Source organism: Penicillium digitatum, chromosome 1 (assembly GCF_016767815.1).
Source record: "Penicillium digitatum chromosome 1, complete sequence".
Classification (NCBI taxonomy): domain Eukaryota; kingdom Fungi; phylum Ascomycota; class Eurotiomycetes; order Eurotiales; family Aspergillaceae; genus Penicillium; species Penicillium digitatum.
In genome coordinates, this window is record NC_089384.1 from 2,164,848 (window position 1) to 2,191,401 (window position 26,554).

The 26,554-nt window shown below is 49.5% G+C and overlaps 11 protein-coding genes across 11 annotated transcripts; 6 read left to right on the forward strand and 5 right to left on the reverse strand.

Annotated features, from left to right (window-relative positions):
* Positions 1-93: 93 nt before the first annotated feature.
* Pdw03_3048 (Dihydrofolate reductase, putative) lies at positions 94-930 on the reverse strand (the record flags this gene model as incomplete). Its single annotated transcript, XM_014677098.1, has 1 exon — positions 94-930. One exon carries the CDS (start codon positions 928-930, stop codon positions 94-96), a length of 837 nt encoding a protein of 278 aa, XP_014532584.1.
* A 469-nt stretch (positions 931-1,399) lies between these two features.
* On the reverse strand, positions 1,400-2,080 carry Pdw03_3049 (Mediator complex, subunit Med22; the record flags this gene model as incomplete). Its single annotated transcript, XM_014677097.1, has 3 exons — positions 1,400-1,630; positions 1,742-1,881; positions 1,954-2,080. The coding sequence occupies 3 exons, from the start codon at positions 2,078-2,080 to the stop codon at positions 1,400-1,402; spliced, it is 498 nt and encodes a 165-aa protein (XP_014532583.1).
* A 1,936-nt stretch (positions 2,081-4,016) lies between these two features.
* Pdw03_3050 (ubiquitin carboxyl-terminal hydrolase 19) lies at positions 4,017-6,277 on the forward strand (the record flags this gene model as incomplete). The annotated part of the gene is made up of 4 exons (XM_066100370.1): positions 4,017-4,270; positions 4,325-4,555; positions 4,609-4,814; positions 4,872-6,277. The coding sequence occupies 4 exons, from the start codon at positions 4,017-4,019 to the stop codon at positions 6,275-6,277; spliced, it is 2,097 nt and encodes a 698-aa protein (XP_065955770.1).
* Positions 6,278-6,969: 692 nt separating this feature from the next.
* Positions 6,970-7,800, forward strand: Pdw03_3051 (uncharacterized protein; the record flags this gene model as incomplete). The annotated part of the gene is made up of 1 exon (XM_014677095.1): positions 6,970-7,800. The coding sequence occupies one exon, from the start codon at positions 6,970-6,972 to the stop codon at positions 7,798-7,800; it is 831 nt and encodes a 276-aa protein (XP_014532581.1).
* A 381-nt stretch (positions 7,801-8,181) lies between these two features.
* On the reverse strand, positions 8,182-8,975 carry Pdw03_3052 (Isochorismatase family protein; the record flags this gene model as incomplete). The annotated part of the gene is made up of 4 exons (XM_066100371.1): positions 8,182-8,698; positions 8,755-8,805; positions 8,878-8,893; positions 8,945-8,975. The coding sequence occupies 4 exons, from the start codon at positions 8,973-8,975 to the stop codon at positions 8,182-8,184; spliced, it is 615 nt and encodes a 204-aa protein (XP_065955771.1).
* Positions 8,976-9,242: 267 nt separating this feature from the next.
* Pdw03_3053 (Thiamine biosynthetic bifunctional enzyme, putative) lies at positions 9,243-11,112 on the reverse strand (the record flags this gene model as incomplete). The annotated part of the gene is made up of 7 exons (XM_014677092.1): positions 9,243-9,497; positions 9,552-9,652; positions 9,706-10,082; positions 10,136-10,543; positions 10,597-10,732; positions 10,782-10,958; positions 11,013-11,112. 7 exons carry the CDS (start codon positions 11,110-11,112, stop codon positions 9,243-9,245), a joined length of 1,554 nt encoding a protein of 517 aa, XP_014532578.1.
* A 1,008-nt stretch (positions 11,113-12,120) lies between these two features.
* Pdw03_3054 (Translation initiation factor IF2/IF5, zinc-binding) lies at positions 12,121-13,362 on the forward strand (the record flags this gene model as incomplete). Its single annotated transcript, XM_014677091.1, has 1 exon — positions 12,121-13,362. The coding sequence occupies one exon, from the start codon at positions 12,121-12,123 to the stop codon at positions 13,360-13,362; it is 1,242 nt and encodes a 413-aa protein (XP_014532577.1).
* Positions 13,363-13,671: 309 nt separating this feature from the next.
* Pdw03_3055 (Armadillo-like helical) lies at positions 13,672-17,165 on the reverse strand (the record flags this gene model as incomplete). Its single annotated transcript, XM_014677090.1, has 2 exons — positions 13,672-17,079; positions 17,133-17,165. The coding sequence occupies 2 exons, from the start codon at positions 17,163-17,165 to the stop codon at positions 13,672-13,674; spliced, it is 3,441 nt and encodes a 1,146-aa protein (XP_014532576.1).
* A 588-nt stretch (positions 17,166-17,753) lies between these two features.
* Positions 17,754-20,674, forward strand: Pdw03_3056 (DNA ligase; the record flags this gene model as incomplete). Its single annotated transcript, XM_014677089.1, has 4 exons — positions 17,754-17,791; positions 17,920-19,666; positions 19,847-20,077; positions 20,129-20,674. The coding sequence occupies 4 exons, from the start codon at positions 17,754-17,756 to the stop codon at positions 20,672-20,674; spliced, it is 2,562 nt and encodes an 853-aa protein (XP_014532575.1).
* A 433-nt stretch (positions 20,675-21,107) lies between these two features.
* On the forward strand, positions 21,108-23,900 carry Pdw03_3057 (Dipeptidyl-peptidase 5; the record flags this gene model as incomplete). Its single annotated transcript, XM_066100372.1, has 9 exons — positions 21,108-21,135; positions 21,205-21,277; positions 21,438-21,489; positions 21,543-21,781; positions 21,830-22,853; positions 22,911-23,133; positions 23,196-23,428; positions 23,482-23,693; positions 23,759-23,900. 9 exons carry the CDS (start codon positions 21,108-21,110, stop codon positions 23,898-23,900), a joined length of 2,226 nt encoding a protein of 741 aa, XP_065955772.1.
* Positions 23,901-24,213: 313 nt separating this feature from the next.
* Positions 24,214-25,532, forward strand: Pdw03_3058 (Dipeptidyl-peptidase 5; the record flags this gene model as incomplete). The annotated part of the gene is made up of 5 exons (XM_066100373.1): positions 24,214-24,253; positions 24,362-24,403; positions 24,494-24,553; positions 24,734-24,790; positions 24,964-25,532. 5 exons carry the CDS (start codon positions 24,214-24,216, stop codon positions 25,530-25,532), a joined length of 768 nt encoding a protein of 255 aa, XP_065955773.1.
* Positions 25,533-26,554: the final 1,022 nt, after the last annotated feature.

Sequence of the window (26,554 nt, forward strand, 5' to 3'; positions counted from 1 at the left end):
CTTTCTGATCTGGACAAACACACATCAAGGACGAATTTTTGAACATATCTGACTAGTCTAATTTCCACGTGGACGACCATACCCTGCACATATCTAAATCAATTTTTCAAATCCAACCATCTGAACTTCAACATCCCCATCCCCCTTCCACTCCCCATCAACCTCCTCCCCAACCCACTCGGAAACCTCTCCAGGGCTAGCAGCCCGCCACCCATTTTTCTCATGAAGCCCATCTAGCGGGAAAAACGTATCACATTCGAACGAAGCCGGCGCACCCACGGCCCCCTTCCGCACAACGTTCGTCATGACAACTCTAACAGGCCGACCACGCAACTCCTCGGCATCCATATGCAACGTAGCATTATAAATCTCCGCACCACCAATAACAAAGATCTTTCCAAGTGTACCCTGCGCCCCATACACAGAGTCCAACTGCTCCAACGCCGCGCCCAGACTTGGCGTAACAATTGCATCCGTCATCGGGCCTACCGGCGCAGCAGGAACAACTTCTTTGGGCGGGTCCAAAGCCTCCTTTTCCGCACTCGTAGCCTGTGCCTGAGCAGCCTTGGCCGCAATCTTTCTCCTCATACTCCCCAATTCCGTAGTTACACTCTCACGAACAGTCCCGGATGTGTCACGCGTGATGACAACGTTGATTCGCTTCGCGAGTGGTCTTAACGAGGCGGGCACTGAGTCGTACGTTTTGCGACCCATGATGATCGCGTTTGTCGTGCCGGGGCTCGGTGGGCGGGATGTCACGCGAGCGAAGAATGACATGTCTGTTTTTATGCGCGGCCATGGGAGTGTGCCATTTAGGCCGATGCCTAGGCGGGTAATTTCGTCTTTTGTGGCTGTCGACGCGGTGCGGATTGGGGTCGTTGCCACGATTAGGGTGAGGGAGGGGAGGGGGTGCGGATTGTGAGGTGGCATTCTTGATTGCGAGGTGATTGCAGTTTGATGTTCGTGGTAATTTAGATACGGCGGGTGTGTAATGTTTGGGCTGTGAGGGAAAATGTTGAATGGTGGAGGTTCGCGTCGCGAGGGGAGCCCAATTCCGATAACGATCTCTGCTTATCACCCCGCACTAAACCTAGGTACAGCTGTAGGTGGGCTTGATGTGTGTCAATTTTCTTTAGGAGGTTAATCATATCATGGTCGATCCAATTTCGGTAGGGAGAACACTGCGCTATTTGGCCTGGTCTGATTCAGTGACCTACGCAGGAAAGCAAGTGTAAAAATCGGGGTTGAATTCAATATCATAGGTAAACTAGTTGCGCCACAACACCGCCCTAACACCGGTTGAACGCCAGACTTGACGAAATAAGTGGGTATCACAAGCAAAACAGCTTCACGGGTCAACAAAGAACGTGCCTCGACAGAGATACTTGGGCAACCGCCGTTACTTCTCGGCTTTCTCGGTGTCCTCTGACTTCTCAGAGTTCCGGGGCTCAGCCAAGGATGGCATCAACAATCCTCCGTCAAGGGCTTTCTGGATGGCCTCCACATCCTCCTCGAGCTTTTCACGGCGCTTGACATCACGTTCGTCTTCGCCGAGAGTATCGAGCTTGCCGAAGAGCCAAAGCTCTTTCATTAGGCGGTGCAGGGCGAGAAGGTCCTCCGCGGCACGGATCTAGCAGAACGTCAGTCCCGCGCTTTAGTGCAGATTTGGAAGCTCAATTGTACTCTTCCTGGGAAAGGGAGAGCTTGGCAGGCAAGACTGGGGCAGCGCAAATCGACATACCAATGCAGTGGATTCCACATCAATTTGAAAAGCTTCTACAGCAGCATCGACATGACTGGTGCCGTCGAACTTGTTAGCAGCGATGGCGACGATGTTCTCGAACCGCTGCAGCAGCTGTGAGATGTCATAGTCGACGCGATCTACCACAACACATCGTTAGTGGAAAGACACTGAGGGGAGGTTGTATATAGTGGCTAAAATCTTGAACGTACCAAGCAACTCCTTGGCAGTTGGACGTGAATCCATGGTTGGAGCGGTCTTTTTATTGTCTTCTGACGATGATGAGGATAAATCCGAAGGAGGATAATCCGAAGTAAGATAATCCGGAGCGGGATCCATATTGGCTCTGATAAGAATTGTGGGGCAGATGGATGCGGGTGGATACGGGAAAGAAGCCGATTTAACCCGAGTGAACATCACTTGGCTCCCACAGGTGCTGCCACATGTCGACTGGCTCCTCTCCCCCAGTTTGGTAGTTCCAACAAACCAAGGAATAAGTTGTCATGTTTCTATAAAATGAGAGTCTTGCTCTTCTAGGCCTCACACTCCTTGTCTTCAAAAGTGAAGTCCCGCTAGAGTCCTGTGAAGAGATGTAGATGTATCTGCATCTCTAGAAAAAGAGCTACAAAGCCCAGGGACGAAGAAAGGTTGTTTGACCTTTCTACCCTTGACGATAGAGGTTGTAAGGTCTTCATAGCCTTTCTTATGAAATATGGCAGCTAACTCATTCGAGCCGTTATAGAGCTCAGCCATCGGCCGCATTATGCGCGGGGAATATATTGCTTCTCCCCTAAAGACAGTTTACGTCAATTCCCGATCAAGGTTTCCCATAAGATCAAAACACTCATTAACTAGAAAATCATCACTCTTGTCGTCGGGAAAGTTGGAGGTTGGACGTCTCTTAAGAGAGGGCTGACAATCTCCTAGCGAAATTGAAAGATGAGGTAGGCTTCCACTGGATAGCATGGATAGGTCTGCAAGACCTTGAACTTTCATCATATCTCCCGTGGAGATGAAAGATCCCACCACTTTAAATATCCGCTTTCCAACGAAAATTTCAGCCAAACGCTGTATAACCTTCTCTTTCTACTGGGAGTCGACGCCTGCTGATCTAACTACTTTCCATCCAACGTCTCTAAAACGATATAGTCTATTCACGTGTGTTGTTTTTTGATTGAATGCGCGTGCCCAATCGAAAGTTTTTACTGTGGGGAATGCACGTCATGTCAACAGCTCCGCTTCAAAGTATTGTCGCAGACCTCCCGTGGCGGCGATGAAGTTCTTGCGAGGCGAAAGCATGCGAGCTATTTAACATGATCATCGAATGTGATCTCACCGTGGTAGTTCTGTTTCCCCATTATTGCAGACAAGATCCTACGAGATAGGTCAACGGTACACGGGATGTCCTCTCTAGGCATCGATGTACAGGCGCATAGCTTCAAACAATCTATTTGAAGGCATAGCTTGTCTAGATGACGAGCCTCTATAGCCATATACTAGGCAGAGTTAGATCCCTACCTTTCCTAATTCACGAATAAGGATAAACTTTCACATCTACAGCTGGTATTCGAGGAGATCTATCACACCTCCAGTTTTGGGTACTTGTGCTATTGGCTCTTAGCGGTGAATGCGATATAAGTTTCCATTGTAGAGCAAACAACAGCATACAATCCCCTACTCTTCGCATTGCTAGTTCACCACAAATCTCCCATCAATACCCAGTGAGCCACTAAGAAGAATTTGGATTTATGAGAGGACCTGCCTAAGAGCTTTAAGGTGATAATGAAAGGAACTTTTTGACAAGGGCAGTGATAAATTAAATGAAGGAGGACGACGACAGCCAGTCGCACACAAACTGGTGACATTCAGCCGTCGAATAGTAGATAGCAGGGCATATGTCTTACTCAATGTCGCAGCTAGAACCTTTGCCTTGGTATTCTTATGTATTCGAGTCGGATGGAGACCGTAAACCCCGCAGATCGCTCTTCCAGAAATACAATTGAACTATCACAGCTTGGCACCATCAATGGAGTGTTTATTGTAGATGCAAAACCGTCAGATTTCAGATAGGAGCCCATAAACATTGCCAGAAATGCGTGCTTATAGGATGAAGTACGAGAGAGATGTGGCTGGAACGTTGTCGAATAGTGGAGGCACAGTGGAAGGAAGGTCTAGCCCTACTACGTAGGGCCTGTGATCTACCTCCGCCTTTCACTCTCCGCCTTTTATTCCCCGCCCAACTGTGCGTCACCGCCTACCACATCCTTTAGTGAGAATGGCTTCCGTCCAAACTACGCTGGCCACGAATGATCCTTTCCTTCCGTGGCCAGTTTTGTTACCTGAAAGCATTTCCCTTCATCTCTCTACCATACTTCAAGGTCTCCACGATAACAATCTTGTGTTTACTCTCGATTTGACGTTACTTCGCTGGCACCTCGAGGGCCAAATAACCCGCAACTCAACTTGTGCCTGGCGCATCGCGTATCCTACGTCACCGAATACATCGTCGTGTCTTTCTGTGAACTTGAAGTTGTCTTTCAATCGCCTTGATTCAACAAGAATTCCTGATTAAGATATCAACAGTTGTGAAACACGTTCCCGTCATCCGTGCCAATACCATCGTCAACCTTCCTTAATCTCGCTGCTGGATGTTCTGATCAGGTCTCTGGATATTTGTCCTTCAAAGACAGGGTGGACGGCCGGTGGGCCGTCTCATGGATCAAAGGCGGCTGGAGATTTTGAAGAAAAGGTTTCAAATTTAAGTGACGCCTTTCGTGCCCCTGTTCCTAGGGCGGGTTATCCGAACTACTCTGCGTCACTTTCTCTGCTTTCTTTTTTTTTTGTTTACCTTAAATTGTACACACCAGAGTGACGATGGATGCGCACTATCCCTTTGCTTCCCGTGACGATATTTGGCGTGTCTTCGCTGAGTTGAAGGAGCTTCACATTGCCCAGTACGAGCAAGGACAACGGCTCGCGCAACTGGAGCGTCGCCGGGACGACGATGCCCGACTGAGGAGTCCTTGGTGTCCTGTGTCGCCACTTCCGCACTCGGTTGGGGCGATCGCTCCAGGTAGTCCACCTCTGCCCTCCGGGATCAGTTCGCCACTTACCAAAACGTCCCTTCCAGACCCCACTTTCCACTCACCCGCGGATGCATTTAAAGGATTTGATCAAGGTAATCATCCCGCAATGGCTGTTTCCACGGTAGGGTTTGATGGCGAAGACGAGCCTAGACGGGGTGCGTCGCGAGCCAACAGTGTCCGTTTCGATGAAAGTGCTATCCTCGGGAACGCCCAGGCTAGCCGTTCCAGCAACGACCTTCCTCTGCGGACTGGTAGCAGCTTGAGTACCCACCCGCTTCTTGAGCGGACATTTTCTCACCAATCTGATGGACGCTTGAGCTCGTCTGGTCACTCGCACCATTCCGCTCGCACCAATAGCCTGCGCCTCAACACCACTCGGCTGCTTGGTACCACGCCAATTGAGCCTCCTTTGATTCCCCCTCCTGGACTATTCTTGCTGGGACCGGTCCCGTCCATCATTCGGTGCTGGTTGACTGATAATTTCACTAATGACTCTCTCCTGTATGCAGCCGTTTGCTCGGGCTCTTACGTGTCAACTTTGGGTCTCTCCATGATCCGCGAATTTGGGATGGAGAGCATGATTGTACGCGAGTGCGATTTACAGTACATCAAGCTTCCGCTCTATCTTCCTGAAGCACTTATTCATTCATCTTCGTCACGACCCGGAACCCCTACTCATCAAGTTCCTGCTGTAACAATCCGCTTTGTGGTTCGCGAGACAGAAGTCTGCGATAACTCTATTCAAATTGTCATTGGAAGTGATGTGATGCGTGCACACAATGCTGATATTTTGTTCTCGCAAGATAAACTGATTATGGTGGACGACGACCACAACCGCGTGTCTATCCCCCTTGTGCGTCCCGAGAATGACTCCGTGTTTAAATCTCTTTGCACTTCTCCTGGTATTCCTAATTCTGGGGACTTATTGGGAGCACCTACGAACGGAAATCCAACTGTTGGTGTCATTGGGCGGCCTGCCAATGTTCAACAAAAGCCGGCCTCTGCGCCCCAACCCACTTGTCTGCCTGACAGCGAGAATCGCGATCCTCACAAGTCTACACCACAGAACCCCCAGGCTCATCCTCACATTTCAGCTGAAACTCCTGTCAATGCAGCGACCTCCAAGTCCACTAAAACCGAGGAGCCGCCTTCTTGGGACAGCCCATGGCGTCGCGATGCCAAAAAATCCACCAAAACTACCCAGAAGGGGACTGATAAACGCGAGATGAAAGTCTTCCGCACCGGAAAATCCTCTAGTCAGGCGAACTTGACAACTTCGGCCTCGGCTCCTGGCAATGCTATTACTGAACAGCCTGATAAGTCGTCTCTGTCGCTTTATTCTGCCCACCACTCCACTACCGCTTCGGACAAGCATGGTATGCTAAATCCCGTGGGTGATGCATCGGCGTTTGGATGGCTCAACCCGCCCCATCACAACACCTCGTCCTAGATGAAATAGACTAGGCTTGGGTTTTATGTTTGATTACATCCGGATCTGAAACGATCTTGGCTTTATGGCATGATACGGAAAGGGTGGGACTTCAGGAATCAGGAAAAAGTGAGAATGGGGATCAGGCGCTGGGTTCCAAGGGTGCCAACGAGGTCACTTTTTCTTTTTTAGCTTGTAGTATTGCTGGAACTGATAGCAACGGATAGGACCTACCAAGTATCAAAAAAAAAAAAATGAGAAAAACACACTGTTATGATTACTCAATTTACAAGGTCAATGCCAATATCAAGTAGCAACCCATCCGGCTCTTTCCAGGACCCTGGTAAAGATGAGTAATCAACAAAGCCCCTGGAGCCTGGAGTGCAAGTATAAGTGGTAGGACAGCATTGGCACGATCCCATCTTCCCTTGTTTGCTGGTAGACTGAGAAGTTGGTTACTAGATCCAGGGCACCAATACCCTGCTTTCTCATAGATTGATAATCAAGATTTCTTCGTTTGCGTTCTCCCCGGTTATAGCCACAAGAGACAAGAGACAGCTTGTTTGGTAAATTTATCGTCGTCTTCCTCGGTCTTCGTTCGAGCATCACTGCCAATTTTGGCAGTGATCCACATCCAGAAAGAGCAATAATAATGGCACGTCTGCTGGATCTTCCAATTGAAATGATGCTCGCCATTGTTGACTACCCTGCAAATGGGTACTGAGCATTTCCCACTGCTATTCTATGAACTTAGGGATGCCTACCGCTACGCAATCGAGCGTGATCCATCACCGAGCGTCAAAGACCTTCATTCGTTCCTGCTCGCCACGTATCGCATGAACAGTCTTCTTCTACAGCGGCTGTTCTATCGTGACATCTTTGTCCGCAGATATGGTCGTATCGGCGAGCCGGTTCCGCTGAAACAGCTAAACCAGAGTCTTGAGAAGAACCCGAGTCTCAAAGAACACATCATCTCGGCAACTATTCCATGCGACGACTCGATTGACGATATCCATCATTTTTTTTGGCTCCCCAAGATTAAAACCCTTGCGATTCCCAAGTTCAGCGAGTGGGAGCTATTGGAATTCGAAAACAACTCACATATCGGCACTTCGCCCGTCGAATCCCTTAAGTTGATTGATTGTGGAGCGCACGAGGAAGCTCTGGCCGCTGTATTAAGCTGGCCGGCAGCTTTGAAAACGCTTCACTACGATGCCGATCAAGGCGAATGGGATGGCCATTACGGAGACGAGCCAGCCAACAGTTGGACATGTGCTGCGTTTGTGCGCGCATTGAAATCACAAAAAACAACGTTGACAGAACTGACAATGAATCGGCCATCGCTTGACCACGAAGGACTGGGGAATGGACCTCGTATTGATCTGAGCGAGTTCACGGCCCTGCATACTCTGCGTATCTACCATGTCTTCTTCTGCGGGTGGGATGAACCGCTTAACGTCTGGAAGGGCTTACCTCGCAATCTGGAGGTGGTGGAGGTTTTTTTACAACGATACAGGCCTCACTCAATTCTTATGGGAGAGTGATGTTTTGCCGTGTGACAATGCTATTATCGATTTGATTCAGCATAAAACGGTCCATCTTCCCTATTCACACACGGTGAATATCTACTCCTCTGAAGTAATACTTAACCCTGAAACAGATGCCTGTTTGCCTTTGTCACTGTGGACCCTGCCACCTTCGCTCGACCGTGAAGCTGAATCTGCCGGTGTAGAGCTGAAGGGTGTGGCTTGGACATCGGGATCCTCCACTTTTCGCGAAAACAGACGTTTTTGAGATGACAAAAATCAACTAAAACCAAACAGTCCATTTAAATATGTGGTAGGTGTAGCCAGATATCATGATGCATTCTCTCCAAGGTCGTCTAGTATGAAAAAGCCAAGAACCAAGTCCAAAGTCCCATCGAATCAAATCCTCGAAAAGACCCCCAAAGCCTCCTTCGTACTCTCCTTCGTCTCCCTAACAAGCCCACTCACAGCTCGGAAAGCCTCATGCGAGGCATCACCCAGAATCTCAAAAAGCACACTCTCACTACTCGTAACAACAGCGCCAACATCCCTCAATCTAGCAAGCGCAATTCCCCTCTCCTCGGAGTTTATACTGCTAACGCCGTCAACGAGAATGTATACATGATGACCGCGCTCGAGGAGATCGAGCGTCGTCTGCGTCACGCAGATGTGCGCTTCGATCCCAACGATTATCACGTCGAGGGGCGTTGAGTCTGGGGCCGGGAGCAGCTTCTCGATTTCCGGTACTATCATCGAGAAGAGGGTTTTGTCTACGTCCGCGAGTATTTGTGGACCGTTGAGGTGTTGTTGGAGTTCTGGTACAGTGTTGCCGAGTTTGGCGCGGTTTTGAGTGGTCACGTACACGGGGATTTGGAGGTTTGAGGCTGCGCGGAGCATTTTTTCTGTTGTTGAGATGCTGTTTGGTTGGTAAGCTTTTGGTTTCGATCAATTTTTGGGAGATGGGATTCGCACAGTTTGGGGAACTCGTAGATTGCGCGGAATTTTTCTTGGATGTCGCAGACACTGTGTTACGTAGTTTGTAAGTTCGGGTCTTGAGGTTCATCATATTCTTTTGATACTGGGTGTTCTGTTTACAAGAGTGCAGGATTGCCTGGCGTATTGTTAGTGACTTGGATTGCGTGGACATTTGGGGGTTCCTTACGGATTCGAGATGCGCGTGCGGGGACAGTCATGATTGTGACTGGCTAGAGACAGTCTCTCTATTGCGATTGAGGAGATTTAATGGAATGAAAAAAGTCGAAGAAGTCGAAAAAGAGAAGAATTGGCGAAGGAACGCGGGGAATCGGGAAGTCGGAGATGCGGGGAAGAAGCCGAGGGAAGATGGTTAGGTTAGGTAGACTTCATGTGCACTGTCTTGGATTTTTATGTTGGACTTTCAATTGACATTATTCAAAGCGTTTGAATGATGTGGACATATTACTTGTCTACTGTCTAGACATCTAAAGCTTCACCTCATGCACCTTGGCCCGGCCAGCAAACCAGCTGTCGTCACCGTTTGCTGCAGCTGTGCGGATAGCATAAAGCTCGTCGACGAACGCCGGAACGAAGCTGCCTGGGCCTCGAACATACTCTTTTGCCGCTGCATTTTCCGCTGCGATCTCGTACATGAGAATTCCAGACAGCACTGCGAGAAGTCTGTCGGAGCGGTGGGCAGCTAAGAAGCAACCGGAGATTGTTCCGATGGCACAACCGGTCTGTAAATAACGTTAGCCGTGTAATGGAAAAAGGAATTGGAAGAAATTGCGTACCCCGGTTACTTGGCCCAGGTATGGGTGGCCGTTCTCAACAGCAATGACCCGTTCGCCATCGCTGAGATAGTCGGTTGCTCCGGTTAGTAGGACGACATTTCCTGTATGAAATTAGCAAAAAGGAACCATGGCCAGAGACTTCTAGGTTACGAACTCTCCCTGCGAGCCAGGTCACGAGCCAATGTGGCTTTTTGATTGTCGTCAAGGGTACTTGGTCCACTGTCAACACCGCGCTGCTGGACAGCACAGCTACCCCAAACTTGGCGAATCTCGCCCTCATTTCCTTTAATGAGATCGAAGTAGCCCCCGGACATAAGTTGAGTCACCGTGTTGCGGCGAATGTGTGTCGCAGCCGCACCGACTGGGTCGTAGACCACTGGGTTGCCCCGCTCATTGTATGCTTTGATGGCTTTTAGGTAGTTTGGAACACTCTCGCTGGTCAGTGTACCCATGTTGATCAACAGGGCGCCATCAAGCTTGCACAGATCCGTGGCTTCATCACCATATGGAGACATGATCGGAGATGCGCCACTGTAGAATACTTAGCATGGAACATGGCTTGGTTGGAAATATAATGTACTGACATGGAAAGGGCAACGTTGGCCACGAAGTTTGAAACAACGAAGTTGATCATGTTATGTACGAGGGGATGTACCTCTACCATCTTACGGATAATTTGGGGCACTTCATTCAACAAGATCTCTGCTTCGTTAGCGCGAGGAGGACTGGAAGCCTGCGCAAAGCGTGGAGGGTTTCGGATCAGCTGGACGAATTGCTCAGCAGATGCTTTAGGGTCATCGGCTGCCACGATGGCGCTGACAATGGCCACTCCATCTAGGGCTTTCTTTGGCGACTGCGACTGATAGAGCACTCTTTGCACGTTGGAGTGATTGATGCCACCGATGGAAACAGTGCCTATTGCGGAATTCTTAATGGAGTCCAGGATAACTTGAGTACCTGCCGTCCCAATGACTGACTTGGTATTGGTTTTGCTTTGAATGGTTAGCGCCTGATGCTGGATGGGATGTTGGATATGCACACTTACGTGGGGGTGGCAAACATGGTACCAATTCCAATATAGTCAGCGCCATCTGCAGCTGCCTTTTTAGCCTCCTTGACAGAGGATGTACTGATTCCAATAATGGAGTTCTTGGGAAGAAGTTTCTTTGCTTCCGCGAAGCCTACATTCGACATTAGCACACGTGTTTTCGTGGAATTGTAGAAACGAACTCATGTCATCTTGACCTAGATGCACGCCCTCGGCACCAATAGCAAGAGCCACATCAACCCGGTCATTGATCAAAAGGGGCACATTGTATTTCTTGGTTACCTGGTGTATTTTCCGGGCGGTTTCTACTAGGAGACCAGTGTCGTTGGTTTTGTCCCGGTATTGCACTACCGTCACGCCTGCAGCAGGGGTCAGTTGGATAATTTACAGCAAGGCCAGAGAGCACAACTCACCCCCTTGCAGAGCATTTTCTACAACTGTACATAAATCGCGCCCCTTGAGAATGGCCGGAGTTGAATCCGTGACCAAGTAGAGAGACAGATCTACAGGCATGGTGGTGTCTTAGGCTTGCGCCGGAGAAAGGCGAGGAGTTTCGGAGTATTAGATCAAAAATCGGGTTGAGAATGTGAATCAAACCGAAACGACGATTTTATGGACAGGATCAGTAGGCTATACTCGTACAACACAAAATATCGAACTTCGTGACTGAAGGAGAATGCCGTTTCTCGTTGTGTGGCTGTGGTGGGGTCTTGAAAGGTTCGGCCTGTACTCGTCCGGATGTATTTCAACACTGGGAAGTTCATTCATCTCACTTGGGTATACTGTAAAATCGTCAAGGACTTATTTGAAAGCCCAAAAATAAACTTAAACTCAAGAATAGCCTCTTTAAAGGAACCGTGGTATGTCTAGGATATCCCTTGGACTATATTTCGCTGTCAATGGCCACTTTTATACTCCGAGTTACCTCCGGCACGTGCGGGCTGACATAACCGTCATTTGTCAAATTCTGCTTTTTTTTTTTCTTCTTCCTTTTCCCTCAACAACACACAAACACTACCAGGCATCGTTATTTTCGAAGCCTTTATCTACCTATCGCGTGGACTTTCAGTTCTACGCTATTCGTTTCTCATCACTGGTTAGTTCGGCTTCGCCACTATCACTTTTCACCGTACGCCAAAAGGTCCCCGACCTCTGACTCGGATTTCCCAAAGAACTTCACTCGTACCCAGAAAGCAACACGTTGAGAAGTTTCCCGCGAACTTGTCTATGTATTCGTCCTCCGTCCAAAATTTCGAACATCACCTGCCGCTCAAGCTGCAAACGTTTCGCGCGCCGAAACCTTGTAGCATACACCTCAGATTCTGTGGCTGAACACCTCGGATCTTTCCTTGATTTCTTGTGAATTTTTCCGAAGAAATCACATCCTATACCCCATAAAAGAAACTTGACACGCATGTCTTGTCTCGTCAACAAAATCACCATCCAGAATCCTCCCAGCTTTCCCTTACGCACGTCCGCTGTCCTATTCTAGTGAACCAATCACCCAATCCAACCGTCATCATGGCCACCGTCAATATTCGCCGGGATGTCACCGATCCCTTCTATCGCTACAAGATGGAGAAGCTCCAGGCTAAGGTTGAGGGAAAGGGAAACGGTATTAAGACCGTTGTCGTCAACCTGAACTCGGTTGCCCAGTCCCTCAGTCGGCCTCCTGCGTATCTCATCAAGTACTTCGGATTCGAACTTGGTGCCCAGGCCAACGCTAAGCCATCCGACGACCGTTGGATTATCAACGGCTCTCACGACGCCCCCAAGCTCCAGGATTACCTCGATGGCTTCATCTCCAAGTTCGTGCTCTGCAAGAAGTGCAAGAATCCCGAGACCGACGTATCGATCAAGGATGAGAAGATCACCCTGGACTGCAAGGCCTGTGGTCAGCGCTCCGATGTTGACCCTCGCCTTAAGCTGAGCACCTTCATTGTTCGCAACAACCCCAAGGGTGGCAAAAAGGAGAAAAAGAAGTCCCGCCGCGAGCGAGAGAAGGAGAAGGCTGCCAATGGCGAGGAAGCTAGCCCCGGCGACAGCAACAACTCCGAGAATGGCGAGGATGGAGATTTTGCTCTCGAGGCTAACAGTGATGATGAGGTGACCCGTCAGGCCCAGGCCATCGAGGCCGAGGTCGAGATCAAGGATGATGAGTGGGCTGTTGACGTTTCCGAGGAGGCCGTGAAGGCTCGTGCCAAGGATCTCCCTTCAGACCTCAAGCGTGCCCTTGTCATCGAGGATGGTGACGATGAGGGAGCTGATGGACCCTCGTCCTATGAGCAACTGGGCAGCTGGATTGTTGACATCGCTGCTGAGAAGGGTGGTGTCACCAACGTCACTGATGTTGAGATCTACATGAAGGCCAAGGAGTTCGGCATCGAGAGCAAGCACAAGACATGTGCCGTTTTGGCGCAGAGCATTTTCGACGAGAAGATCGCAAAGCAGATCGAGAGCCGTGCTGGTCTGCTCAAGAAGCTGATCACCTCCGATCGCCATGAGAAGGCTTTCCTCGGCGGTACTGAGCGCTTCGTTGGCCAGGATCACCCTGAGCTTGTTGCTCAGGTCCCTGCAATCCTGCTGGGCTACTACCAGAACGATCTTGTGTCCGAGGAAACCCTCAAGGCATGGGGTGCCAAGACCAGCAAGAAGTACGTCGACATTTCGACCAGCAAGAAGATCCACAAGGCTGCCAAGCCCTTCATTGAGTGGCTTGAGAATGCCGAGAGTGACGAGGAGAGTGAAGAAGATAGCGAGTAGACGGTAAACGTCGCCCACGCTTCAATGTGTTCGTCGTTGTTTGCTATCTGCGTCCATTCTTAGATTGAACAAGGGCATTTTTGGACCACTGTCTGATCTGTTCATCTTGCATGGACCGATCACTTTGATTTTAGTCAAGTTAAGCTCACCAGTCGCCACTCCTTTACAATGAATATCAACGTGGTATCAATTTCCTGAGTCTTTTCCACATGAAGTAGCACTTGGACACATGAACAAGTGAAGTAGAGCACAACAAGGTCTAGTCATGTCTCATGTCTTGCAATGCTATCAACAATAAAAAGCCAAGCGCTAGAACACCACCTCAACCAGTCCAATATGCTCCCCCTCGCCATCGAAAGGGATATTTGTAGCGCCACCACAGTTTCCAGCATTGCCTGTTGTAACCACATTTGCTCTCAAGCGATGCCGTACAAAGACAAACCATGTCAAATCAACATTCCAAGCCTCCATCGCCCGAATCGCAGCCTCAACCGAAATCATACCTTCACCAGATACACTTTTCACAGACATTGACGTCCTCGAAGTAGTGAAATAATACTCAGCCCCAACAAACAGCGCAATCCAGTCACCAAGGATCTCGCAAATCCTATCACCCACTTCTAATGGTAACTGGACATGCGAGAGAACCGTGATAAAGAGGGAGATCAACGCACGCCACAGACGATGGTGCGGGGTGAAGAATCTCGACCCGGGCGTTGACGGCGAGAGTGAAAGGGACGAAGAGATGGCTAAGTGTAGAGTGGATGCCATATCTCCTGATTGAGCGGCAGTGAAAGTCACAGTCGTAGCCTGGGACCTTGCACGGCGCTCGTTCGCGGCCTCGGCATCAGCGCGCACTTTCTCCCACACGCGATGGTATAGCCGGTCCCAGCGGGAGAACTCGGTCTCGACGCGTGTGGCCATGAAATCACCTGCGCCTTTGCACATTGCTTCCACGGCTTCGCAGGCTGTTACCGTGACAAATGTTTCTTCTTGATGATCTGGGGTTTCGGGGTTGTGGGTTGATTCTTTGGATGGGGTTGCGATGAGGGATTTGGATGTTTCGTTTGCTTGTGATGAGGGGAAGATTATTCGGCTTGCTACTGTTGGCCAGATCTCGTTTATTAGAGGGAGGAAGCTGGTTTCGTTTTGGGACAGGGCGGGCAGGATATCGATGAGGATTGAGAGAAGGGAGCGTCGAAGGTAGGGAGATGGCGAGGTAAGGTGGGACGGGATGGATTTGACGATGTGAAGGAGGAGGGTATGGGTTTTGCTGAGCGGCTTCTCGGCATCTTCTGGTTCTTTAGGGGGTGGAAGTGGAGGTTCGTCCGATTCGGCTTGATTCAGAAGCTCATCGATGGACGGCTCTGGAGGAGGTTTATTGAATGTTTCTGACCATGGCTTTTTGGGATGGGGAATTTTGCCGTCAGCATCTGCTAGTTCATCCTCAGCATGCCGTTTAGCTTTGCGGTCGGCAATATTCGCAGCGATGCTTGAGATTGAGAGATTTTGGTATTGAGACTTGCGGTCATTGTGAGAGCCATTTTCTTTGCCATCGTCGATTATGAGCAAAGACGGTTTCTTCGCTCCTTCCTCGACGATTGCCGCTAGGGTCTTGAACATCATCTCAACTAGTTTGGGATAGCCGTGATATAGATCTAGGATACCAAATATAGAATCAACCAGATCATCCAAATAAGGTATCAACTGAGCACCACAAAGCTTGACCATCATAAACAGTACCTGCGGCGGATAGGGGGACACGTCGAATGTATTCAGTTTCAAGGCCACCGAGTTCACCAAGTAGTCCACGTTTTCAATGATCATGGCACTCGTGTCTGGGTAGTTGCAAGCATTGGTCAAGATATTCAAACATGTCATGGCGTGGCGTTGAAGATTAGGGTTATGTGATGCCAACAGCTGTAAAGTTGGGTAGAGCGCGTCCATCAGTTCAGGTCGGAAAGCCTCGCCGAGTTGTTGAGCTTGGAGAGCCACTGATTCCAGAGCAAGTGCTGATGTACGCCAGTCATCTGGTCCCTCAACTGACAGCTCGTTCAGCATATTTAATGAGATATAATACAACTCTTCAATCATTCCACCACGGCCAGTTGACGAGACAGACCCCTCAAAAGAATCAAGAGAGACGAATTCATCAAAGTCGGCGATTACTGTAGCACTGTCCCGCAAGAAAGTCATGGCCAACCAGAAAGGTGCAATAACGGAATCACTTGATGTTGTGTGCATGCGGTTGACAATGGATCGGGTAATCTCGTTTCCAGACTCAGACAAGTTCAACCTAGCAATCATTGATCGTAGATCTTTAAGGGTTTGTTGCTGGCTTTTGTGTTCCAAAAGAATGGGTGGAAACACCTTAGACATAGCATCAGTGCTGAGAACCTCCCAGTTGAAGCCAGCATCCATTGAGGCCAACGGCTGGAGAGCATGGGTGTTTTGCTTGACAACAGCACCGACGCTATCACACAGGCCGGATGCCAAAGCGCCGGTAAGCAAATCTGATCCAGATTGAACTTGGGACAGAACCTGAAAGACGGTAGAAATCTGGCGTAGCCCCCACTGCTTGGCAGTTTCATCGGTGCCTTGCATAATTCGAGGGAAAGAAGTAAGCCAGGTATGCAGCGATTCTTTTAAAGAATCCAACACTGTAGGGTATGTTGTGGCAAGATGAGTCACGTTCCGGTAGGCTTCATTCACCCCCTCGTCCTCTTTATCTGCCAGAACAACAACTGTTTCAACCATTATTGGGAGAGACTCGGAGAGTGTGGTCTGGCACTCTTCAATTACCATCAGGGAGAGGTCTAGGACGGCAGACTGAACCTCTGGTCGCTGATGACGGCGAACCTGGATGACATTGGCCAGCGCAAGCTTGATCTGCGTTGTAGTGGCTTTCAGCCAGGCTTCATCAAGAGCTATCTTGTCGCTTCCCAGCTCGGGTGGGGAGACTTCCGAGGCCACATGGTCACTGAGGACAGCTCTTAGAAGCTGTGTGAGAATCTGCAAGGAAGTTTGGATGAGCTTGTAAGACCTGCGAGTTTGTGTCGACGGCCTTAGAACCTTGGCCAATGCCGACACAGTTCGCGGCATGATGCTGGCAAGCACCACGCGGTCCGTGACTCGAGCACAAAGTGTTTGCAACGCCCTAGCAGCTGCTAAGCAGAGCTCATCTGATCTATCATCAACAATTCCCTCAAGCAAAATGTATACTGTTTGATCCACTACCGTCGCTGTACCGATTTCATGATAAATTGTCCGTTCAGGAACAGCTCCTTCCAAGACCGTGAATATAGCACCAACGCAGTCAAATCCAGCAATGGACAGTTCCTCTGAAACCTGAGGCTTCGGTAGTTGCTTCTCTTCCGCCTTATTTGGAGATCCTCCCACAATCAATGTCAATAGGATTATGAGTTGCTTGCCCATTGCAGGAGACAGCCGTTGCCGCCATCCATCGGCGACCAGTATCCGCAAACAGTGGACGGCAGACTCCAGGCATCTGGCGGGCAGTCTTTGAGTTTCATTGAAGATGTGTGACAATGGAAAAAATGCATATTCAGCTAGCTTCTCGTCGAGGGCATTATTCCCTGCAAGTTCCTTCAAACAATTGTGCACTGGCCCAAGGGCTCGGGATACATCGGCTGCGGAAGCTTGATTTCCTCGGAAACGGAGGCCCACGGAGCTGAGTTCGACGCATGGTGCTCGGAGCTATTCACAGATCAGCACTCTTCGTTCGAAAAGCCGAATGAGGCATATCATACCTGCTTGAACGATTCCTGACGGAGGTTTTCCATTGCAGCCAAGCAAGGCCAAGTAGCGTCAGAGTTGCAAGATAATAGGCTGGGTATTGAGTCGTACTAAATCAGTTAAACATCAAGAGCCCCATGGCGAACACCCTCTAGCGGACCCATCGCGATCGAATACAGCGGGACTGCATCCCAAAATTGCACCGCTCTGTCATCATCTGCCGGCACAATCAAGCGGTGAATGTAATATATCCCAAATGGGCAGTACAACTTTACACGTGATGCATTAGCGCGTCTCAACGCGTGGGAAATTCGACAGCTGCCTGCGACATGGAGTAACAACCAGTGTTGCCTTGGCTATTTCAATTGCGGCTTTGGTCTTGACATGATATATACTGGGCCATAGTACGTGTCCATCTCACTCCGAAAGAAACATCTATGCGGATTTTGCGGACTCCGGAACTTGCGCTTATATCGCTTTCGCGCTCAAGACCTAGCTTCTGCATACGATCGGCAGGACAGTACAATTTCTTGGCCACACCAATCTTGAAGCTATCTACGGGCCTTTTGTCTGCCAGTATTTTAGCGCAGCAAAAATCTAGTCTGAACAAAACAACGTATTCACCATCGCGAATCATGGCCGATGACAAGAGCAGGAAGCAGGCTACCCTGGGGTATGTACGGGATAGACAGCAGACGATTGGGTGCGTCGATAGTACTCACCAGCGCATGCGCCCTTTCACCCCGATCTCTCTCAGCTCTATTTTGTTCATTCCGCTAATTCCTTCTATCTGTCTTGCAGGAGGTTTTTCGGCTCCGGTGCCAACCAACCGCCGAAAAAGCAAACCACATTAGCTTTTGGTGGAACGAGACAAGTAGCAAGCTGTAAGGCTGCTGATACAGAGACCAAGAACAACGCCGACGGAGCTACAGTGGAAGACGCCACCAACTCAGCACCAACTGCCTCCCTCAATAAAACAGAGTCAACGAAGGGTGTGAAGCGGGAAAAGAGCGTCGAGGCGGAAGAAAGCGATGGCTCTGATGTCCAGCCTGTCTCTAAGAGGCGACGAAGGGCATCCCCGAAGAAGTCCGAATCTATAAAGCTGAAGATTGAATCGCCATCGCCCAAAGCATCTCTTAAAAACCCATCCGATGTTACTCCTGAAGAAAAGTCACCGTCAGTAGAAGAAGAGGAGGACCCATTGGAAAGTGAAGATGAAGATGACCTCAAGCCGGAGCTCACGAAGAAGTCAATCGAAAAATTCCAAGCCAAATTACAAGGCAGCGGTAAAGACCCATACCCAGACTGGAAAGCAGGTGAACCTGTTCCATATGCTGCTTTATGCACAACGTTTTCGCTGGTGGAAATGACCAGAAAACGCCTAGAAATTACGGACCACTGTTCTCTTTTCCTTCGCCAGGTTCTTCGCCTGACCCCCGCCGATTTCCTACCTACTGTGCAGCTGATGATCAACAAATTGGCAGCCGATTATGCCGGGGTTGAACTGGGCATCGGAGAATCCCTGATAATGAAAGCTATTGGTGAGTGTACCGGCCGCAGCCTTGCCATCATCAAAGCCGACCAACGGGAGATCGGAGATCTGGGACTGGTCGCCGCCAAAAGTCGGTCAAACCAGCCTACCATGTTCAAGCCCAAGCCTTTGACTGTTCGAGGTGTGCATGAAGGCCTTCTTGGAATCGCCAAGGTCCAGGGTCATGGATCTCAGGACAAGAAGATTTCAGGAATCAAGAAACTATTGGCCGCAGCCGATGCCGATACTTCGGGAAAGGGAGGCAAAGGAGTGGATGTCACCAAGGATAAAGGTGGCCCCAGCGAAGCCAAATACATAGTTCGCTTTTTGGAGGGTAAGCTGAGACTGGGACTCGCAGAGAAAACTGTTCTTGTCGCTGTTTCTAGAGCAGTCCAGACTCACGAGGCTGAATCAACCGGCAAGAAGATCCCGTCCGCAGAGCAAATGGCTGAAGGTGAAAACATCTTCAAGACTGTTTACAGTGAGCTTCCGGCCTACGAAGTGATCATTCCTGCTGTCCTTGAGCATGGTCTCTTAAAGCTTCCTGAAGTCTGCAAGCTTTCTCCTGGAATTCCCATCAAGCCTATGCTTGCCAAACCCACCAAATCTATCACCGAAGTCCTTGACCGGTTCGAAGGGAAGGAATTCACTTGCGAATACAAATACGATGGAGAAAGAGCCCAGATACATTTTGTGTCTCCAGATTCCGTCCACCAGTATCCTGGAGCCTTGGACACGTTACAGAAGGACAGCAAGGGACTCTCCTCCATCTTCTCCCGCAACTCGGAAGATCTTTCGAAGAAGTATCCCGATGTTCTAGGCAAGCTTGATACGTGGGTCAAATCTGACGTTAAGAGCTTTGTTCTTGACTGCGAGACTGTCGCATGGGATACGGAGGCTAAGAAGGTTCTTCCATTCCAGCAACTGATGACTCGCAAGCGCAAGGATGTCAAAGCGGAAGATGTCAAGGTCAAGGTCTGCGTGTACGCCTTTGATCTGCTTTTCTTCAATGGGGAGGTAAGTTAATTTGTCCCTCAAAATCCTACGCTAGAGCAATTCTTTGGTTTCTTCTTTTTTCTCTTTTACTTCTTCGTGATTGGACGTTCTTTTCAATCTTGTCGAGGACAACAACAGAGAAACGAGGCACACCAAGTTGCTTTGAATCATCCCTAGTTTCTCTCGCTAACCTTCAAACAGCCATGCGTGAAGAAGTCTCTACGGGAACGCCGAGAGCTTATGCATGAGTGCTTCCAACCGGTTGAGGGGGAGTTCCAATTTGCCCAATATGGTAACTCAAATGTGCTTGATGAGATCCAAGAATTGCTCGAGGCGAGTGTTAAGGCTTCTTGTGAGGGTCTTATGGTGAAGATGCTAGACACAGCAGAGAGTGGCTACGAGCCAAGCAAGCGGAGTCGCAACTGGCTGAAGGTATGGTGCCCCTGTTTCTTCACACTTCAACCCTTTCTAACTTGCACACAGGTCAAAAAGGATTACCTTGCCGGTGTTGGTGACTCCCTTGATCTTGTCGTACTCGGTGCCTACTATGGTCGTGGAAAACGCACTTCGGTTTATGGTGCCTTCCTTCTCGCTGCCTACAACCCTAGCAGCGACACATATGAGACCATATGTAACATCGGCACTGGCTTCTCTGAGGCACTACTTGAAGAGCTACACCAGACTCTAGTTCCTCTGGTAATTGACCGCCCAAAGCCATTTTACACTCACTCAGCTGTCCCCAAGGACCAACCGGATGTTTGGTTTGAGCCAAGACTGGTATGGGAAGTAAAAACAGCCGATCTGACGCTCAGTCCGCGCTACCAAGCCGCTGCCGATGAATTCCAAGGAACAACCGGTGGTGGAAAGGGTGTGTCTCTGCGTTTCCCGCGGTTTATCAAATCTCGCGACGATAAGAAGCCAGATGAGGCAACTACCACCCGTGCTGTGGCGGAGATGTATCGGAAACAAGAAGCGGTCACCAAGGAGACTACAAGCAAGGGAGGCGTGGATGATGACTTTGAGTATTAAGGCGGGGTTTTCAGGTGCACTATAGCGAGTGCAATTGAATTCATTGGATCGACACTGTGGCCTCTCCCTTTCTAGAACGGCATCATTGCTGAGTGAGGGAGCATCATCCAGGACTTGCCGTAGTGCCACTTGTAGACCTTTTGTGGACATAATAGCAGGGCAATGATAGCCGGTAGGCACTTACTTTTTCATTTACTTTTAATCTAACCGCCCCTCTCTGACACAAAGCCCCTGTTAATCGACATACAATTTCATGACCTCATCCAATGCTTCCAGCTATCAGCAGAAGATCAGCGGGCTCGGTCAGGCTTGGCGCTGCAAGCCAAGCAGCCGGACCCTGCTGAGGCCCTACAACGGCCTTATTTCCGCCCTTTTTTGTCCGTAGCACGTCTTGCTAATGTTTTAGAAGTGGCCGATATCATAAAATAACATCATGCATATCTTTCTTGGAACCGAGGAATGTAACATGCCCCCCTTCGACGGCAAAGTGCCCACTCCGCCATGACGACTAGCTAACTGCGCCTGTGGAGTCCCAGCACTTATGTTCCAGCGTAGGTCCGGGATAGACCCTGTCTTAATATCTGCACGTTTATCTTCAGCTGTGTGAGTGCATCCTTGATTGTCGATATGCGTGTGTTTCCATTGACGACGGCCCTCGGGTCGATCTTTATTTCTGCGGCAGCTCTTACTCCCGAGTCAGTGCTGATCTTCCCACTCGATCGATTTCTTTTGTTCATTGGCTGGTTGCTGAATATATTTGTAGAGAGCTTATCGCGGCTCCGAGACGGGGTGAGGCTATTCCCAATCCATCCGGGGTGAGTTGTACCATTCTACGTAGACATCGACCGAATTTATTGACATGACGTAGGAAGTCGCTCTTTTTTCGACCTCTGAATACTCTTTCGAGACCCATGTTACATCATCATGGTGGAGCCTGCTAGATTTGGAGACTGGAAAAGTGACTCAACTCACTAACGACAGCAATGTCTCTGAATTGACTTGGCTAGGGTCTACTGATTCTGGTCTGTTGTATATCAACGGCACTAATGCCGAGACTCCTGGAGGTACCGAGATTTGGGTGTCAGACACCTCGGATTTCACCACCTCGTGAGTTTACTTGCATATTGGGATGAACCTTTCCTAATTGATGCGCAGTGCGTACAAGGCAGCCTCACTGCCAGCCCGGCTTTCTGGACTCAAGACGGCCACCACCACGTCTGGAGACATTAACTTCTTGGTGTATGGGGAGTCCTGGCCCAATGGAACGGCGTACAATGAGGAGCTCGCTGCGAAGCCGCTAAGCTCGGCACGTATCTACGACAGTATTTACGTCCGCCACTGGGATAAATGGATCACGACGAGATTCAATGCCATCTATTCGGGGACTCTGAAGAAGAAGAGAGCCGGACATGGAGCGACATCCAGCTACACTTCTAGTGGGTCTCTCAGGAACCTTGTCGCAGGAGTCAAGAACCTTGAGTCACCCTATCCGCCATTCGGTGATTCGTCTGATTATGACATTTCTTCCGACGGAAAGTTGGTTGCATTTAAGAGCAAGGCCCCTGAACTGCCACGTGCAAACAACACTGCTTCGTATATTTTTCTTGTGCCTCATGATGGATCTAGAAAGGCTGTAGCTATCAATGGTCCGGACAGTCCTGGAACTCCAAAAGGCATCAAGGGTGATTCGAGCAGTCCTGTCTTCTCCCCAGATGGCCGTCACCTTGCATATCTCCAAATGGAAGATATCTCCTATGAGTCGGACCGTCGCACTGTCTACGTTTACACCATTGGCTCCACTGACACTATTCGCACATTGGCCAAGAACTGGGACCGTTCACCTGGGGCGATCAAGTGGACGGCTGATGGGAAGAACCTGGTCCTGAACACAGAAGATTCTGCACGCTCTCGACTCTTCTTACTACCCGCTGATGCTGGTAAAGATTTCAAACCTAAGAATTTTACCGACAGTGGCGCGGTGGCTGCTTACTACGGCCTGCCTGACGGAGACTACTTGGTTTCTGGTTCCGCTATCTATACTAGTCGCACAATTTACACCGCGAAGCCTGGCAAGGGTGTCACAGGTGTGATCTTCTCTGCCAACGAACTTGACCCCGCCTTGAAGAGCCTTGGTCCATCGGATATTGATGAGTTCTACTATAAGGGCAACTGGACAGATGTGAGTCTACCGTTTTCTCATGGGATCTAAATGCTGTTAACGCATTAATGTTCGTAGATATATTCCTGGATCGTCTACCCCTCGAACTTTAACAAGTCAAAGTCATACCCGCTTTTGTTCTATATTCACGGTGGCCCTCAAGGTTCCTGGGCTGACTCCTGGAGCACTCGGTGGAACTACAAGGTCTTCGCCGACCAAGGATATGTGGTTGTTGCACCCAATCCAACTGGTAGCACTGGGTTTGGTGATGAGCTCACGGATGTGATCGCCAACAATTGGGGTATGCCCCTCTCATCACTCACTCATCACTCACTCCCGTTATTACCATCTAATTATCAATAGGAAGCTTCCCCTACGATGACTTGGTCAAAGGTTGGGAGTATGTCCGAGATAACTTGAATTTTATCGATACCGATCGCGGCGTGGCAGCTGGCGCCAGCTACGGAGGCTTCATGATCAACTGGATCCAGGGTAATCCTCTAGGCCGCGAGTTCAAGGCGCTGGTCAGCCATGATGGCACATTTGTGGCCGATGCCAAGGTCTCGACTGAGGAACTGTGGTTCATGGAGCATGAGGCATGTATCTTATACATGATTTTTGCTCTGTTCGTATGCTGACTCTTCCAAAGTTCAACGGCACGTTCTGGGACAATCGTGACAACTATCGTCGATGGGATCCATCGGCTCCAGAGCACATTAAACAGTTTGCTACCCCACAACTCATCGTTCACAGTGATTTGGATTATCGTCTTCCCATCTCCGAGGGTCTGGCGCTTTTCAATGTCTTGCAAGAGCGAGGTATTCCAAGCAGGCTACTCAGTTTTCCCGATGAAAACCATTGGTAAGTATTCTAGATGTCTTTGAATGGAGATGCGTCATAGAGCTAACCTAATACGATTGAAATAGGGTCATCAACAAGGAAAACAGCCTTGTCTGGCACCAACAGGTTTTGGGATGGCTGAACAAGTACGCTGGTATTGATACCCCAGGATCAGTTAGTTTAGATGACACTACAATTCCTGTCGTGGATTACAATCCTCAATTTTAAGTCTGACTTGCAGCAGAGGGTCTTCTGCCTGTCATGTCTTGGATTCTTTATTCCATAATTCTTTCTTCGCAGTTTCTATGCAGTGTCCAACTTCTGTACATGACAATGGAATCACCATGTAAAGACTCAATTCCTCATGTGCTTTGTGTGTAAGATGGTTGGTCTCATGGAATCTGACGGGTTGCCAATGTCAAAGATATAAAAGTTCTCAGTTGCCCACAAACAATTTCCAGCAAACGCATCACCTCTATTCTAACTCATCTTTTATCTCTCTGCCATCTTCATTAATCTCCTTTTCCAGTCAACGACCGCCATGCCTCCCAAACCTTCCTCCCGTAAGGGCGCCAAGAAGGGTATGTCCCATGCTTTGTCCCCTCACCCATCATCGTCGCCTATCAGAAAGAAGCAGAAAGGTAGAAAATCAGCCATCCTAGAAAGAGCTAACAGCAGCTCCCCGCCAGGAGTCCCCAAGATGGAGCTCTCTACTGGAACCCAAAACCCAAGTGAGTATTGGAATCAGCCTACAACCCTTTAACGGGTTTTCCACGATGGCACACAACAGACAGATTCTAACCTCTATGCCTTTGGTGCAGAGATCAAAACTGAGACGTCTTCTCCCACTCCCGCTTCCGTCGCCAGTGGTGAGAATGAGAGTGAGTACAGGTTCAACTTGACTCCTGTCCCAGACCCAGCCTCAGCCCAATTCCCATGTACCGAGGATGATCTTACCTTGTGCCACGCACCCACTGCTGATTCCACTGGCTGCCCTATCTTCGTTTCCAGAAATGGACGCTGGGACTGGTATTATCTTGCCTCTAACAACAACACTACAGAGACTTCTGCTACCCCTGCCAATCAAACGACCAACGGAAATAGCAAGAACACAAAGAGTGAGTTTGCCGATGGTCTCGGTATTCTATCGAACCAATTTCCTTGCACCGAGGACGACACTACCTTGTTTCCCTTGTCCCAACCCTAGTCCCAATTCCGCCAACAGTCCCTCTTTCTCTTCTCAAAAACGGACGTTGGGAATAGATCTTTCTTCCCTCTAACACGAATACAGAGTCTTCACCTCCCAAGATCAAGATGGAGGACATCCCCGAGGCCAATCCAAGGGTTCAGCGACCGAGAAACCCTCTCTCCACCACATTCCCCACCGACCTGGACCGCTTCGTTTTACCATCCTGCACTTCCGATAGCGACGATGATGTCTCGCTGGTTGAAAACACAGCCGAGCAAGCCAGGACCGCCAAGCATGTGAGGTTCTTTATGAACACTACCCATGACAAGCACTTCGTCCCGATTGAAGTTCCCCCTCTTACTGGAAACGAGAACTGGGACTCCTGGTTGGCCGCCATGGGCCTGCTCTTCCGCCAGCACTCGGTGTGGCATATTGTAACTGCAGAGCTTCAGCCACTGTCCCCTGGCCACAATCTGTACATGTGGTACCGGCGCATGTGCGAGTGTGCAGTCGCCCTTATCTACGCCAATGTCTCTGAAGAGGTCCGCAAGACGCCTTGTTTCGTGAGCACCGTGTGCGAAGATAATGCTGATAACCTGATCACTCATCTCTACGCTCACTACGCCGAGCCTGATTCTGCTCACCCTCACGAGGAGTCCGAGCTTGATTAGCTTGATTATGCTTGGGATTTAGCAGGGATTTGTGTGTTGTGGGGAGTGCACATTTCCTTATGTACATTGTCCCAGTTTCCCGGATCTTTCGGTCGTTTCATCCGGATCTCTCAAAATCCGATCTTTGAGGCTATTTGAAATTGCATGTAATGTGCCAGTACAGGCAATTCTTTCCTTTTACATCCCACAGATTGCTTGGTGAAGTTCTTCATGTGTTTTTACTTTCAGAGTTCAAGTTCTTCCTAAACCTCTACATGAATTGACCAAAATTCAGAACAAGTCCAGACATCCTTCAACAGTGAAGAGAATCTACTCTTCCACACGGATTACCCTTCATTTGATATGGTAGTGACAGTAAGAGGCCAGAACCCCCTCCAACAAGGCTTGCTAATGCTGCTTTGCATCTATAACCATATCCCTTCGAGTGGTGTGTTCTATCTTCCCGTGTCGATGCATCTATAACCTATCTTTATCCCGAGGTTTGTAGATCTATCGCTAAGCACCCGCACCACCCGCACCACCCGCACCACACGTCGAATAGTACCAGCGTGATTTTGGCATGCCCCCTGTTCCTAATTATCCCGGTGCAATCGAGTCCAATCTCTCTGGTGTCGTCGCAAAAGTAGGTCCCAATGCCCTCAAAGTTGCTCACCAGGAAGCCGAGTCATTATATTTGTCTCCTCCGTTGTTTTCAAAATGGCTCGCGAGACCATGGCGCCTTTCGAAAATCTGTCTAAGTACAGTCCGAAGGCGTTGCTGCGCTCCCAGATGACCTCTCACTTAAAGAAGGCGCCGTCTTCCTCTTAGCCACCACGACCCCCTTGACTACCTGGATCACACTGGGCATCTTGTTCGTCACCAAGCACACCCCATAGGAGAAGCAAGCGGTGTTAATTTGGATCGGAGCTAGTAGTGTGGGCACTTCGCCGTTCAATCGACAAAACGACTCGGCTTTATTTGTCTCTGCCACCGCCAGTCCAAAACACCATGGTTACCTTGTGAAGCTCGGAGGGCATGCGGTT